Raw genomic sequence first — 16656 nt, forward strand, 5'->3', positions numbered from 1 at the left:
TTTGTCTCTGGCATCATTTGCTTGAGGGTGAAGAAGAATGCGCATTCGTACATGGTTGTTAGTCTCTATCAGACTAACTACACTGGCTAATTAGTTCCAGCACAAATATCAAAGATTGCTTACACCATAGAACAAGGAGTAAAAGTGACACGCCAGAGTCAGCATGTTGATTCATCCATAGTCTTGTACGGAGGTCAATTCTTTTCACCACACACAAACACACAAACGCACACACACACACACACACACACACACACACACACACACACACACACACACACACACACACACACACACACACACACACACACACACACACACACACAGACACACACACACACACACACACCATATGCCCCACTTGTAACACAGGACCCTGCTTAATGTATGAGTAAAATACTGTTGGTAATGGCTACCGACTACAATCATATTGCCTCTTCCCCCCAAAACTGTTTAAAACTTCTTGTTTACAATACCGATGGCTTTCAGGTGAAATGCACACTATTAACTTTACATTGGACAAGATAATAAAAACATCAAGAATCACCATCGTTAAGGCTGTCATTTTTATTGATGTGCTTTCAGGAGAAAACGCATACACGGTACAGATAAAGAGTTTGTTGCGAATACAAACAGCATTTGAAGAAAGAAGATGCAACGATATTAAGTATCTCTAGCTCTCCAACACGTAATGCCTGTCATACTTGATGATAATCAAACTGACCCCACATCTATTGATACAACTTTATTAATTATTAAAGAACAAACACTTTCCCACGGGTTGGTTGAAAGGCCATATTTCAATAAGGTCAATGCTAATAAAATGAGCAAACATATTCACGTATTATCTCAATATCTATTTGAGTTTGTTTTGCTCTGCATTTGACCGATGTTTCGATTGAAATATCCTACTGTAGGCACTTCTATTTCAGAAATACCAATTGAAAGAAAACGCGTCAAACACTCTGCTATGTACAGTGGCTAGAGCCTTAGAGTTATAAACATATACCTGTTACAAACGTCTATGATAGCGAAGCATTTGGCTTTGAAAGTCCGAAATTAGATTAAGCTACCGACGGTCTCTAAAGTGGACTAATGCCATGTTACAACGCAGCTCTTCTAAAAGCATACTACAATGTAATTTGATTTTTTTACATGTTTGACATATTAGATTTGCTGAAGGTCTGTATTATTGCAGGGATTTCGATCTATTTTAATTGGATTATCTTCAGGTTTGTGAGCTGAAAAGAGAAAGGACTAGGCGTTGGATCGCAATCATTGCCATGCTCATGAAACTATGTGGATCTTTCATTGATCAGGTACGTAACTAAGCTCTTTACACTTCTCTTTGCTGTTTGAGTAATTAGGATATATTGGGTTTTATTCTACATTAGGTATCATTCAATACATTTCTTTTTCTTGTACTTTGCCACACAATGTACTATGTGCAATTGTCGTGCAATAATAAGAAGTTTATGGCAAATTCATGCCCTGGGGGCTAATTGCAGATTACAAACATAAAGGAACAATGAAACGTAGTATAAACTAGAAAGGCCAACATTTGCTTCGGAGCAAATGTAATATTTCACTCCATCTCCCTCCCCATACAAAAATAGAAGATTCTGAATAAATCATACTGCAATCATACAAGGACAAGCTTTTTGAATCTCGACAGATATTTACAAAAATGGCACTTGGCCATTATCTCCTTTTTTTTACAAAGATACAACGACAAGCACTTTAAATCTCGACAGCTTTACTTTACACTTATCTCAATTTCAAAGTTACATATTGCAGGTATCTAAATACTACTAATGACGAAATTGCAACTACTACTAACGGTAGCAAAATTTTCACGGTCTGAGAAACATGGACATGTTCACGGAACTATATATTCACGGTGGTGACAGTTGCAGGAAAAAGAAAGTCCAGGAATTATTTCCTAACTGTAAAGATAAGTTCACGGTACAGAGGTGACAGTGAAAACCGTGAACATTGACCTCCTGCTTGCGTTACGTTGCGGTACAGTGAAAAAAAAATCGGGAATTACAGTAATCAATTTACAGAGTATGTTTGCTTAGTTTCCAGATGTTTTGTATGAATGTCGTAAACTTAGTTTTAAATTAACGAAAACCGATGCGCGCACAGATGCCATCCATACAATCAAATCAACATGGCCTTATTAACAATCACATAAACTATGAAGCCATACATTGAATAAGCTATACATATAATATGATTATCATAACCTTTATTTTTAAAATCATGCCAGTGAGCTAATTGCATGTACAGAGTGAAAGAAAGTAAAGTAAAGTAAAGCAGTAGAATTTCTGTACTAAGCTATGATAGTACTCCATATGATTCGTCCTCATCGTCATCATTCAATGTGGTCTATCTCTTGCTACTAGTGACTGGTAATACCTCTGTAGATTCTTCACACTGGCAGAGTACCGTACTCATTCTCTCTTGTCAGCTCCATACTTTTGTGACAACATCAAAGTGATTTTGGTTTGTATGTTGGAAAAGTACAAAAGACTAACATTCTAAGTTATTGACATTCTTGAGTAAGAACAATCAGTTTTTGAATGTTAAAAGCAAAACAACGAAAATCAAAAAAAAATGTTGAAATTGTTAAAATGCAGGATTGTTGAAATTGTTAAAACTGATAAAATTGTTAAAAACGATAAAATTGTTAAAAATGATAAAATTGTTTAAAATGTTAATATCCGATGCACTTGGGTTCGAACTCACAATTTCTGGGATTGCCGTCTGGCGCGTTACCAACCGAGCTAACTCGTTGCGATACACATCACTCACTGCATTGTATGTCATATAAAGTAAACAGCATGGCGGTATCGATCGCCTCAAGCCACCAAGACTTTCAACTATTAACTACGGGGTTTCCTTCTTTATCAGGTTTGCTTTTGAACCACCTTGATGTTACTTAACTATCAACCCGGCTAGCAGAAGCCGCCGGCTCCTTTGATATTACAGCCGCTCCCTGTCCAATCTTGTTTACACGCCGGGCGCAGGTCATTGACCTCCAACTTGCGTTGTTCCAACAGAGAAGAGCAAAATGTCTGGCTCCCGCAGAACGTACCGCACTCTCCCGCTGGACGTACCGCACTCTCCCGCAGAACGTATCGCACTCTCCCGGAGGACGTCCCGCACTCTCCCGAGGGAAGTCCCGCACAGCGTCCTGCACTCTCCCGCAGAACGTCCCTCGAAAATTGATGCGTATTTCGTGGCCTGTGCTGTACCTACCAAAACACTTGTGTTCATACTGTCAAAATGGAATGGCTTTGAACAGGTGTTAATTGAGTTAATCCAATCAAATCCAACAGCCAATCAGCAAGAAGAAAAGATTAGGCTGCGTCAGGTTCATGCTTGCATGCCCATATTTGGGCCCGCCCCCGAATTCCTTTCTTATTACGTCACGCGCGTACGCCCCACAGTACTTTCCTATGGGAACAGCTAAAAACGCAAATAAAACGATTGTAAAAGCTTGTATCAAAAAAAATAAAAAAACGCCTAGGGGTATTTACCCACTCTACCTTTATACGAAATTCCAGGTCGTTTGGCCCAAAAATGAAGGAATTGAATCAACTTAAAGAAATGGCAGGAGGAGAAGAAGGAGGAGAATCATCAGTAAAAACAGTATTTCCCTCCATACTAAAGTATGGAGTGAAATAAATAACTAAAATCTACATGATAAAAGGTAGTTGTCTAGAGCTAGAGCTATAGCTATGTCTAAAACTATGTCTGAAGGGTTTGCCTTCTCTTTTTTAGACCATGGAAGACGTAATGTCCCACCTTGTCTAAAATTTGTAGGTTTTGGGAAGTTAAAAGAAGAATAGTTTTTTCTTTGTATGTAAGTTTAGTTAGTAAAATTGGGATAAATTGTAGAAGTTTGAATAGTTAACTCATTTCGAGCGTTGCTATGAAAGGAACAATTTGATATAAAGTGTATTTCGTCTTTCACAGCCTGTAATAATAACGTGCAATACTTTTCAAATTTTGACATAAACTTTATTAAACAAGAAATGATACCTATACTGTGCTAAGTTTAGTGCCAACTATTACATCCGTTCTTTACAGAAACAACTTTGAAAAATGGAAGTTTTCAATCATTTACAAATGCTTTTGATTCAGTGATACATGGTTTGTACGACGTAAGATTGTCATAGTTTGTACGATTGTAAGATTGTAAATACCTAATTTTCGAACCAAAGTCATATATTAATATGTAGATTCCGATATGATTGCAATTTGTATTTCCCTACTATTAATAACTTATATTGTAAACAACTTGATCGGAATTCAGTCCTGTATGTCAAGGCTGAGAGATATGTTGTAAATATGTTGATACAAACAAATAAACCAATTATATCATATATATAAAAGGAATGAAATACATCACTGTATCAAAGTAAAAGACAAAACAATAAATCAGAGCCTTATCCTGTCTCCTCCCTTCATATTTATCTGCCACCTACGTTCCGGCTTGGCAAGTGACATCTTTGCCTATTTTCGGCAACATTTTTTTTTTCTTTCAAAATCAGGCGAAAATTAATGCGCGCTTTTATGTCATCCATAAAAATGACTTGCTGTGGCCTAATTGAAGTTCCCTTAAAAGCTGTTAATATGTTCTATATGAATTTTGTTCGTAGCCATATGCGAAAATGGGGCACATAATTCCTCCCTGCTCGAGCTGGTTGCCGGGATTTCTTGGTCTTTCCATGTGGTTGACGGGAACATTGATTGGACGGATCGATGGTGAGTACAAAAAGTCAGTAACTTAAGCTTCGGTCACAACCCGCCATACGTGCATCTGCGTGCTGTCTACGTGCAAAACGTGGGTAAACGCAGGGCATCCGTGCGTGGTGAGTACCGCCTCCGTACGGAATCCTACGGATTTGGAAGCACGCAGACACGCAGTAGAACTTTAAACATTTAAACTTTTTCTGCGTGCGGTCTGCGGATTCACCACCCGTGCGTGCGAGTACGGGCGACGCGCGTGCCCCGTACGTGCCATACGAAAGACGCACGTGTGAGTACGGCCTCCTTACGGTAAAGTTGCAATCGCACAGAGATCGTACGTTGTAAGAACGTACAACTCACTTGCCACTTGCGCAACGTACGATGCACGCAACCACCCACGGCCAGACGTGGCGTGCAGACCACACTCTTACACATTTGCTCAACCGTGCGAGTGACGTGCGTTGCGTCACTCCTTCCCCACGTTTTCAGAAAAAACGTAGCAGACGTAGCCTTCCAAAAAACGTACGGACAAAAAGCACGTACGGCGGATTGTGACCGAGGCTTTACAGATCACAGTATATACTAGGCAGTTTTTTTTACGGTGTTGCTCAATGTTGCTCAATGCAAAGCCAAATGTAAAACCACTTCTAGGCACTGGGCTAGGTAGTAAGAGAGATATACGGCTATGCCAAAAGATGGTGTTGAATGTTTTGTTTGAAATGGGCTTATGTAAGAGATATAGTTTTTTTACGGAAGTTAAAAATTCAGATTCTTTATTGACTCGACAAAAGTACATGGTCTACACCTAAGATTGAACAAAACTAAATACATGTATGGATAAAGTACATGTACTTCCAGAATTTATAGATGTGGCAAACTACGTACAGAATATATATCAGTGGCTATTCCTTAACATTCAGTCTCAATTTTTTTTAAACATTCTTGAATGTATTTCCACACACTTCTTTTGAGGCAGTGGAAGACGAATTTTAGCCATCCTATTTCTTAGGGGGGAGTATGGGAGCCCCGGCTCCCATACAAAAAGGATGGTGCCCAGGCTAGACGAATTTACCCACTTCTTCTATAATATGTAGGTTCTTTGATTTTATAAATGTTACTTCTACAGCTTCTGAGACATCATGTGGATCCACTTTATTTGGAGAGGGAGTATACGGATACTTTACATCACCAAACTTCCCAAATAAGTACGGCAACAACCTTACATGCGAGTGGACTATACTGGTCAACAGCTCTAAATTCATAGTGGTGGATTTCTTGAAATTTGACGTAGAGCAACACCCCAAGTGCGACTATGACTTCGTGCTGGTATCTGAGGGAAATTTCAAGTACAATCGAGATCTAGGTGGGTAACCATAACTGTGGCTTGCGTTTTTGTTACCTCGGGGAAGGAGATATCCTTCCGCGGAAGGGTATTAGAACGGGGAGGACTTTTCATGTTCGCAGCTGTTTCTCGCAGTGGGGACGGGTTTTTTTTACTCAGTATACGCTTTGCTATTGGGCCGCAGATGATGCACGTCCTTTTCTTTTTATTGTATATGTGTTTTCGGGCGTGAAAATGAAACCTTTTGGTCGTGCTGGTTGACCTTTGGTGTGGAGTTATCGGTTTGGTCCACTTTTTCAGGCGCTTTGTTTGAAAATATGCACTAAAACGCTGTTAGCCACATTTAGTGAAAATATGCAAAATTCAAATAACCTTTGGGGAAATAAATATTTCTTTACGGATTTATGATGTCTTTCACTATTTCTACATAATTTTGAGCTCGATCGAACCCGGAAGTGTTAAAACGGGGACATGGTATCTGGTAATTATATAAAGCCGGCAAGTAGCGAGTCACAAGTATGCAAAAGAGTATTACGCAAACATTTGCACACGTGCGTACATTACTACAACTTCTTTGAAACCATTGTATATTAAAAAGGGGAAGAAACACGTAAACTATATGATCAATTAGATGTTCGTCCATCTGTATACTATAGATGTAGTGATGTGTTTATACGACTGTATCATGTAAACTACATGATAAAACTACATATTTGCTTATTGCAAAACTACTACTAATTTGCTTATTGGTTTAATCTACCAATGACAGGAGGTGGAAAGCTTTGTGGCAGAACGCCGGCAGATTCTAACTACCCAAAAAGACGCATCAGATCAAGGCTAAACATCGTCACCGTCCAGTTTCGAAGTGACGCCTGGTTGACAGCGACTGGATTCGATGCTGTATTCCGTGCCTATCCAAAATGTAGGTGATGTTATTTTATTTTATTTTATTCACAATTATTTTTCGAGGATTTGGCAAAAAATCATAAAACACATAACAGGAAACAATAAAACAAAGTAATAATAATAATAATAAAAATAAGAAATGACAAAGGTACATAATGAGCTGGTGTACAAATCAAAATCAATCAACTAAATCAAACAAAACGTCCTGTCTGCAAAATAAAGTTGAAACCACATCAAATATTTTACAGTTGTTGACAAACGACAATGAGGGGTTACCCCTGAGAATGGTTGAACATAGGTGTTGTCGATGACGTTGTTCGTGTCAAATGGCAGGATGTTAGTTAGAGATAATAACATCAATGCAATGTAGGTGATGTTGGTTTATTGTGACTTCGAGCAGCGCTCCGCTATTAGTAAAATTAGAATCAGTGCCCACCCCTTGAAAATCGAAAAAGGGCGATATATGAAACTACCTGTGTCGGAGAGAATGTGTAAATATTGCTCCTCAAATGCAGTGAAAGACGAAATTCATTTCATCTCTAACTGTCCATTTTATGACGACATCAGAAAACAATTATTTAGCTCCGTGTCCAAAATGCTGCCTTACTTCCCCACCATTCCTCACCACAAAAAAAGCAACTTTACTACTAAAATCAAAGAGCCCACATATTATAGAAGAAGTGGGTAAATTCGTCTTCCATTACCTAAAAGGAAGAAGAAGTCAAACCCAGTAAAACTAGTACTATGCGCATGTTGTAGAATATAGTATAATGCTAGACGTAGATATAGTCTCAGATACCACTGTATTTTCTGTCTTATGTTGTTTGTAACTGCAATTAGCCCTCGGGCAAGTATTTGCAATGAACTTTCTATGATTGGTTTATGTTTACATCCTTAAGAGGGAAAACGTTTATGATGCAGTTTAAACTGTAATTTCCAACACCACAGATTGGACAAATTTTTACTGTGCAAGATTCCATCTATATCCGGGCACTAAAACCTTCCCTCAACAAAGACGGGGGGGGGGGGGGCATAGAATTCCTGCAGCTTACGATCCACTGCTCACCGAGTCACGTGTGTCAGGTTTGTATCCGTCAAGGACAAACCTTCTCTGGGCGGCTGGTTGTAGAAGGGCAGACACCACATTTGCGTTGTGCAGTAAAGGCCAAAAAAATGGGAACACGATTGTAGTGCCCAGTTAATACCTTTGAAAATCCTTTTTTCTCTTGAAAATTTTGGTCCATTTTGGAGATTTTTGGGCTGGAAGGCACAGGTAGGGTCTAAACTTTCCTACATTGGTGTAGTTTTGTTTATTTCACCAGTTTAGTGGGCGTAGTGAGAGATGTGAGTGGTTAGGTCTTGTCTGGCCAGGCGGATGGATACCATGGAAAATGTAGGTCAAAGTTGAGGTTTTCTTACTATCATCAGCTGTGGCGGGAATTTGAGGTGGTCGACCCCCTGTTTCCTTTCTATTTTTGGGAATCAGACCCTTGTTGCTACCTGGTGCAGAAAATTTTTGAGATTGAAGTATGGGCAAGTACTTTCATGAGGACTTCTAATAGTGTATTTAAGGATGTGTTCCTATGGCCAAATCTAATAGTACTGTCTGCCCAGGACGGCCGGCAAACGGTGGTTACAGGGGTCAGAGGTTATCCCGGCCTTTTCCATTTATACCATGAATTTCTGCCGATAGATAAGTAAGAATTTTGGACTAAATACTCGTAGACAATTTGGACGTCACAATAGTTTAACACTCAAGTAGGTGTTCTTGGACAGAACATTTCTTTTATGTTTACCATATATATCAATGGGAACTCAAAACTGTATGGTCTGTGGCCAAATTACTATGTTAACCATCGCAGAAGGAAAACATGGTTTTGCTCAGTTTCTTTTCCTTCCTCTTATCAAAAGAAATAAGGTCAATGACCTGCACCAGACGTCTGTCACCATGGTAACTTTTGCTGTAGCAGACACACTGTGGTGTTAGGTTACATTATGTAGCAGAGCCTGCTCGCCATACATATGATTTATTCGACTTTGAGTAATGATAAACACTGCAGTAGTTTGTTGGGCTAGACCAGCTGAAGTTTGCTTGTTTTGTTGTTGTTTATTTAGGAAGCTCCCATTAGTGACAATACATCACTATTCTTCCTGGAGTCCTTTACATACATGTAAAATACATTAACTATTATTTACATACACGCTTAACTGTTATCAAGAAAACTTATCTATCAACATAGTAAATTACACATTAAGCATCAATTAATACATCAATTAATAATATTACATTATACAGGTAACAAAAAAACAACAACAATTATGTACTAGATGTCTGAGAGGTCAGAGGTCATGAATTTCTACAAAATATATTCAAAACGTTTACCACCAGGAGTTAATTTGTGTTTGTTTGTTATATGTATTTTTGTCCAATTCCAGATTTTTTTCTTTAAACGTTCCTGGGTTTGAGGATGTGATATGAGTAGGCAAAGCTTTTCTAGTATGTTTATGTTTTATGTTTTTATGACTAGTTGATCCCTGTCTGAGTCGTGGGCAGCCCTTCCGTCTCTGGCAGCCCTGGCAGCGGTTCCCCTGTGCTGACTGGTCTGAATGTTTACCTTTCGTGAAACGGTGTGACGGGCAAGAGGATTGCTTTGATGGAAGCGACGAACAGCAATGCGGTAAGAGCGGGCCATTAACGCTATTATCATATAGCTTACACGACAGCCTATCCAAACTGATGCAGTGAAGAGTGACACAATGTACAATTTACCCGTTGCACAAGCTCAATAGAACATAGAATGTTTGTTTCATCTGGAGTCACCTGAGGTCACTGGGTAGGGTTCACGTTCTATCTGGGTCACAGGCAGGGAGCGGGTGTTCTTATGGGAGTCACCCGAAGTCATTGGAACACAACTCAAGTTATTTTTGGATTTTTTAGAAGAAAATCGTGTTCTATGTGGATCACCCGAGGTCATATGCGGGTGATTATTGGGTTGTTTAATGTATGGATTGGGATGAATAAATACCCGGTTTTGACTCTATTTGTTACATCACGGCGTCATAAGGAATGTGGAATGGAGCCTTCTGATTGGTCAACGTCACCCGGCTATATGATAAGTTTTTTAAAGTTGTTTTTGTTTCTGCACATAATAAATAGACATGCAAAGGGGCCTGCGGAATCCTGTTGGTTTATCTCAGTCTCTCCTCAATACCACAAAATTAAAAGATAACATGAAATAAACTGAAACAACTGAAAGAAATAATGACATACAAACCATCTATCTAAACACATAAAGGGAGATTAATTACACTAGTTATTACTAGTCATCTGTACAAACATAAAATACATGAAGTAGTGACACACGAGCTTGCAGTAATTTAGAGCGAGCGATCTCTTCAAACAGGAAGGAATTCATTGCTTATTGCTTGTTTTCATGTATAATTGAAATAAAAATGTTAAAGATGAACGATGTGCTGGAAGGCCTGAAACCTAATAGTATATTTATATACTTTACATATCAATGACTTAAGGGATCTTTGTCATGTTCAACCGGTTTTTCCAATTGCTCATATATGCTTTATTGGGTTCTGTTAGTTCATTAGTGACGCTGAAGAAGAGTGGTGGATGTCACTCGAAACGTCCGGATATTATCTCCGTAATTTATCCAGTAGTACGGTTTGAATTTCCTATAAGTTTTGTTTACATGGATGTCTAGCCCTCATCGACGTACCTGATAGTATGTGGTTTTTCGTGGGCCTTGCCCAACGAAATGATAGGTGTGATATTGTTACATGTGCATGATTAATATAATAACGTTACCAAGAAATCAAATCATGATACAGAAATAACTTTTAAATACGTGATTGAGTTAGGCATGGTTATTATACTTGTTCATGAGCTGGTATTGGATACTTAGTAGTTGGTACGTCCACAAGTTGTATTGTTTCCTTATTTTTTTTGCTGCTAATTTTCCTCTCTAGAATGTCATACAATACCAGAAGAGCTGGGGTTTTGCAAAGGGTCCATTCCCTACAACCTGATGTTTATCCCGAACCTTGTGGGACACACCAACTACTCTGAGATCGTCACGTCAAGTGCTTACACAACCGCGCAAGGCCTGCTGGGAAACCAAGATGGCTGCCGTCATCCTGAGGTCATCGCCTTTCACTGTGCACTTCTGGCTCCAATGTGCAACGGAAACAGGTACCTTTTGAAAACAAGACTTCGATCAGACCTCATACCTACATGAAAATATTTGAGCCTTTATAATTTTTCTTTGTTTTTGGATTTTTCTCATTGACCATGGAAATATGATCAGCCACCAAAAAATCACTACCACAGCAAGTCCATGACAAAATATTAAAAAAACGGAAGTTCTGCTGCAGTACCAAGGTCAGCCGCCTACATTTGACCTTGACCTTTGTCTTCCTAATACCAACCAACATACCAATTACGATGAAAATCTATAGATGACTTCTTAAGTTATGCTGATCACAAATATGCGGAAACACAGACACACATACAGACACACACACACACACACAGACACGCACATACACACACAGGCAGACTAAAAATACCTACATTTTCATGTAGGTAATAAGTTACACATAAAAAATACTCTAGTTTGAGGTTTTTAGAAGTGTTTTGGGGTATCCGTGAATGCAATTTAACTCAAACCATGCGGACATACCGGATGAATTTTATGATAGAGTGCACTCACGTATTTGTGTGGCGTAACTTACTTCAGTAACACACGTTCCTGGTTTTGCTAATCCTTTCTTTTTAGGATGGTTCCGATGTGCTACTCCTGGTGGCGGGAAGTCATGTGGGCCTGCTGGTTCGTCAGCGATTTTTATGACGTCAACCCTCTACCGTGGACAGACTGTTACTACCCACACCAGAAAGAAGGTACGTTGAATTCTGTGCACACAGCTGGGTCATATAAAGACATTTCTTAAAGTTCTATTAGAAGTACACAGAGTGTTCTGTAATGGCCCCGCACCAGAACACTATAGACGCGGATTGGTTCATCAGATTTGACTCAAATTTATCTCAAATTCGACTCGATTCATTTTTAAGGATTTGGATGCCTTCACATTATAAGGCATTGTCCAGGTCCATTTTCCTGCAGCTGATTTTTATTCTAATTGCATTTCATTATATATCTTAGACTGCTTCAATGGCTGGGGAGAGAACTACAGAGGCAGTCAGAATACAACTGTTACAGGAAGAGCATGTATGGACTGGAGAGATGTTGGAATATACGTAGGTTATGTTTTGTCTACCCATTTTCCGTAATGTCGCTAAGCAGTACCTTGAGCTGTATGTAACTTGTATGAGCTATACGATAATGCTGATTGTGGTTTGAAATACTTTATGTTACATTGTTTCCTTCAATTGTTCCTAAATTATAAGATACATGCATTTGTGCTTTCAGGACGACACAAATATAGCCAAATGGAACTTGGATGGTAACTATTGTAGAAACCCCTATAGATCCAGGAAGGGCCCGTGGTGTTACGTCATGGACACGTACAAGCCGAGGAAGCAATCGTGTGATGTACCTTCCTGTGGCAGCAGTAAGTCACTTAAAGTTTTTAAAACGCCCGCCCCTGAGGCGTCACCAAAATTGTAGGAATCCACTGACCCCTTCAGTCTTTGTCAAGAAATGAGCAATCCACCGCTTCCCTGACTTCCTGCAGATAACACACGTGACTCCATGAAGAGTGGATCATAGGTTGCAGAAGGTCTGTGGCGCCCCCCGTCTCTGTAGAGGGATGGTTATCTGCGTGACGTCACCGAAGCATTGGATTGCTCATTCCTTGACAACGACTAGAGTTGTACATTCGAAAAATTTGGATAAGTCCAATTTCTTTTGTTGGAAATTGCAGTTCAAACTTGGTTCATAATGACTGCCACCAACACAGATGAGCTTCCAAGATATTTAACGATATCGTTGCATTATTTGATGCCAGAGGCCTCGGACACGTCTTCCTGTGGCTCCACGCTAACCGGTGACGAGGGAAGTTTTAGTACACCGAACTATCCTGGCAGCTACGGCAGCAACCTGTGGTGCACCTGGACTATCATCGCCAACGCCACCGAGTCCATTACCGTGACTTTCGACAGTTTCGATGTGGAGTTCCAGCAGAACTGTGACTATGACTATGTCCAGCTGTATGAAGGGAGTCCAGAAAACAACCGTACTCTAGGTATGTGTGTAGTTCTTTAACTTTGATGGTTTAAAACCATCTTTACTATAGAACATGAATGATATAGGACAGCCTAGGACAGCCCTTCATTTCTTTATAAGTTGCAGGATAGTGCAATGCAGATAAAAGAAATAAAGTTTGCTAGTTACTGTGCGCATCGGAAGTTGTCAATAAAAATTTACAAGACTTTTTGTATATGAAGAGTGCCTGTTGTATGACTTCTAACTTATACAGGATAAAAATCTTGGAGCACATTTCCAATCAGGTGTGTTTTCATCACAATATATAAGATACAAAGCGCGCACTTCCCCAATCTACTTAGAATGTTCTGAGTATACAGTAGCAGCAGAGGAAAACGGTTAGGTAAAGATAGAATAGCAAAGTTCTTTCTATCACAACCATTTATTTTTCAAGCCGACGTTTCGATGACCTTCTGTCATCTTCATCAGAGCAATTCTGACTGGTTTACTGTGCACTGACACTAGATGTTACTTGGTGCATAGTGCACTAAAGGTGTTACATAGTTCACTTAAGCTAGTTTTTCTGTTCACAATACATTCCGGAACGTAGTGTAATTGTGACATACATACTAGGCATTGTTACATCATAGGGAAATATGCGGTTTCAAATGTAAAGTGTTTCTATGTATAATATTACACTACGTTCCGGAATGTATTGTAAACAGAAAAAAACTAGTTTAAGTGCACTATGAACTATGTAACACCTTTAGTGCACTATGCACCAAGTAACATCTAGTGTCAGTGCACAGTAAACCAGTCAGAACTGCCCTGATGAAGATGACAGAAGGTCATCGAAACGTCGGCTTGAAAAATAAATGGTTGTGATAGAAAGAACTTTGCTATTCAGTCGTTTACCAACCTGATGAAATTATTTACGGAGTAAGGCAAAGATGTTCAAGTTGAATTTATGCCTGGCTATGTTTATTTGTTTGCATACCCTATACAGAAAGGGGAGGAAAGTTTTGTGGCAGCTCTTCCACCCAAAGCACGTATCCAAAGTATCGAATCGTGTCCAAGCTTAGTACGGTCATGGTGGTTTTTCACACTGACGCTTGGGTAACATCGTCGGGATTTAACGCGTCTTACGCTGCCACGGAGAAAGGTAGGCTTTGTTTTGATGAGGTCATTGTTTTGATTACTTCCCCGACGGAAGTATTATTTTGATCACGTGAATTGAGGATGTGTGTGTGTGTGTGTGAGTGAATGAATGAATGAATGAGACTTTCTTTTCGTGTCGTGCGCTTTCCCGCGCCCAGCCCGTGTGGGCTTATAAGACACCGATTCAATAAATCATACATAAACAAAAGAGAATCAAAGGTACAGATAACAGAATCCAAACAAAATATGAACACAAATAAAGGTAGACTATATACAATAATGGTGAACAGAGTGAACTCATAACAGATCGTATTATAAATGCAAATAAACAAATAAACAAGTACATAAGGTAAATCAAACATAATAAGAGAAAACAAACGTGCAGAAGTAACAAAAAGTGGCCACTGTTGATGTGTTATGAATACAGGTGTTTTCTTCTTTTCCCCCACGCTCGATAAATGAAAGTTGCTAGGTCAGATACACCCTCGTTAAAGAGCCACTTAATTCTACTTTCATCTGTGTGTGTGTGTGTGTGAGCGCGTGCGTGCGTGCGTATGTATGTGTGTGGGGTCTGTTGGACTTCTAACTAGATAGGATTTCCGAAATCTCCAATATCTTGTTTGATATCACTACCATTGTGCTGTATTTCCCCACTCCTCTTGTTAATTCTAAATTCTTGTATTCATGGGAAAAGAGGATCCCTGTCTGGAAGGGGATTTCTCCTCTTGGAAAGAACATCAAAGGTTTCGCTGCGCCGACTGGTCTGGATGTTTACCATTTAAGAACCGCTGTGACGAAGAGGAACAGTGCTTTGATGAAAGCGACGAAAGAGGATGTGGTAATATCAGCATGAAAGTTCATCTGAGTTGGTAAATTACATTATGAAAAACTTAAAACTTTTCTCCAACTCAAAATTTGACTCACCAGAAATTTTCGACTGAATCACTCAGTCTTCCTCAGCTATCTGACCCAAATGCTATGGACACGTGATTTTCCCACGTGTGACGTCAGCAAAGGGTCAAAGGTTGTCTGAAGTCGATATCGCCCCCCGTCCCGGTTAAGCGATGGTTAAAGTGCCCTGATGTATATGGCCTCTTTTATGCCTCTCATGAAGTAATCCTGTTCGGTGAATTTCTGGTGAGTCAAATTTTGACTTGGAGAAAAGTTTAAGTTCTTCATGATGTGGTTATATGTTTTCCTTAAGTTAGGCCATAGCAAGTACATTCTATGGTTGACATTCTTTGAAGAATCCAAATCTAATGTGATAGGGCGAAAACAAAAAGAAGGCGGGCAAAAAACAAGATTCCTACATTTTCAAATTTTGACTTGTTAAACAAGCAATGATACCTATATTGTGCTAAGTTTAGTGCCAACTATTACAACATCCATTTGAAACAATTAACCGAAACAACTTTAAAACAAGTTTTCAATCATTTTAAAAATGGTTTTCATTCAATGGGCACATCACATCTACACAGCAACAATCCTATATAAGAGGAATTTCGAATGAAATACATCTCTGCATCAAAGTTAAAGACAAAACAATAAATCAGAGAATTATTGTCTTGTCTCATTATTATGTCAAATTATATGGAGCAATAAAGAACACAAACGACAACCAATTAATTTGATCAAACTCAAATAAGTACAGAAAAACACTGATTTGATTTTCCTAGAATGCCGGGAGATACCAGGACAACTGGGCTTCTGCAAAGGGATCATTGCCTATGAAGAAATGTCCCTACCCAACTTGCTGGGACACACAGACGTCTCAGAGATTGTGACATCCGATGCCTTCAACACCACCCTGGAGCTACTGGACAACCCCGCAGGATGCTTCCATCGCGAACTTACCGCGTTTCACTGCGCCATTCTGGCTCCAAAGTGTGTCAAAGACAGGTTTGTGTTCATTGCAATCTGCCTTGTGTCAAATTGAATACAACATTTGGATAAGGCCGCACCAAGTCATATTTATGGATGCCGTCCGCGCGCGCGCATTGATTTTGGCCTGTTTTCAGAAAAAGAAAAAGAAATTACGCTACTTGTAACGGTCTGTATCTGCATCTGTATTGCCGGTATAACCGCCTTTCGGCGTAACACACCAGCTTCGCAGGCACGCGGCGCGGCGGCAGCTGGCTATATTACACCGATCGACTTGTTACACCTAACCCTTGAACTTCTAGCTCTAGACATTGTTTAAAGCTATCTATTGACAATGCCCCTACTGTACTTGGTGACAGTGAGTTCCACTCTACGATAGTTGTAGGAAAGAATGAATTCTTGAACACCTCAATCCTTGGTTGATAACTCTGG

General features: G+C 39.6%; 1 protein-coding gene across 1 annotated transcript in view; it reads left to right on the forward strand.

Annotated features, from left to right (window-relative positions):
• The first annotated feature begins 11800 nt into the window (after positions 1 to 11800).
• Positions 11801 to 16656, forward strand: part of LOC109471233 — a 92953-nt gene continuing 88097 nt past the window's right edge. Inside the window, exons 1-2 of the mRNA XM_019770512.1 lie at positions 11801 to 11921; positions 12989 to 13225. Of these exons, the coding sequence (XP_019626071.1) occupies positions 11801 to 11921; positions 12989 to 13225 (358 nt within the window). The remainder of the gene's footprint in view (positions 11922 to 12988; positions 13226 to 16656) is intronic.

This window comes from Branchiostoma belcheri, unplaced genomic scaffold (assembly GCF_001625305.1).
Source record: "Branchiostoma belcheri isolate BF01 breed outbred unplaced genomic scaffold, Haploidv18h27 scaffold241, whole genome shotgun sequence".
NCBI classification, from domain to species: Eukaryota; Metazoa; Chordata; class Leptocardii; order Amphioxiformes; family Branchiostomatidae; genus Branchiostoma; species Branchiostoma belcheri.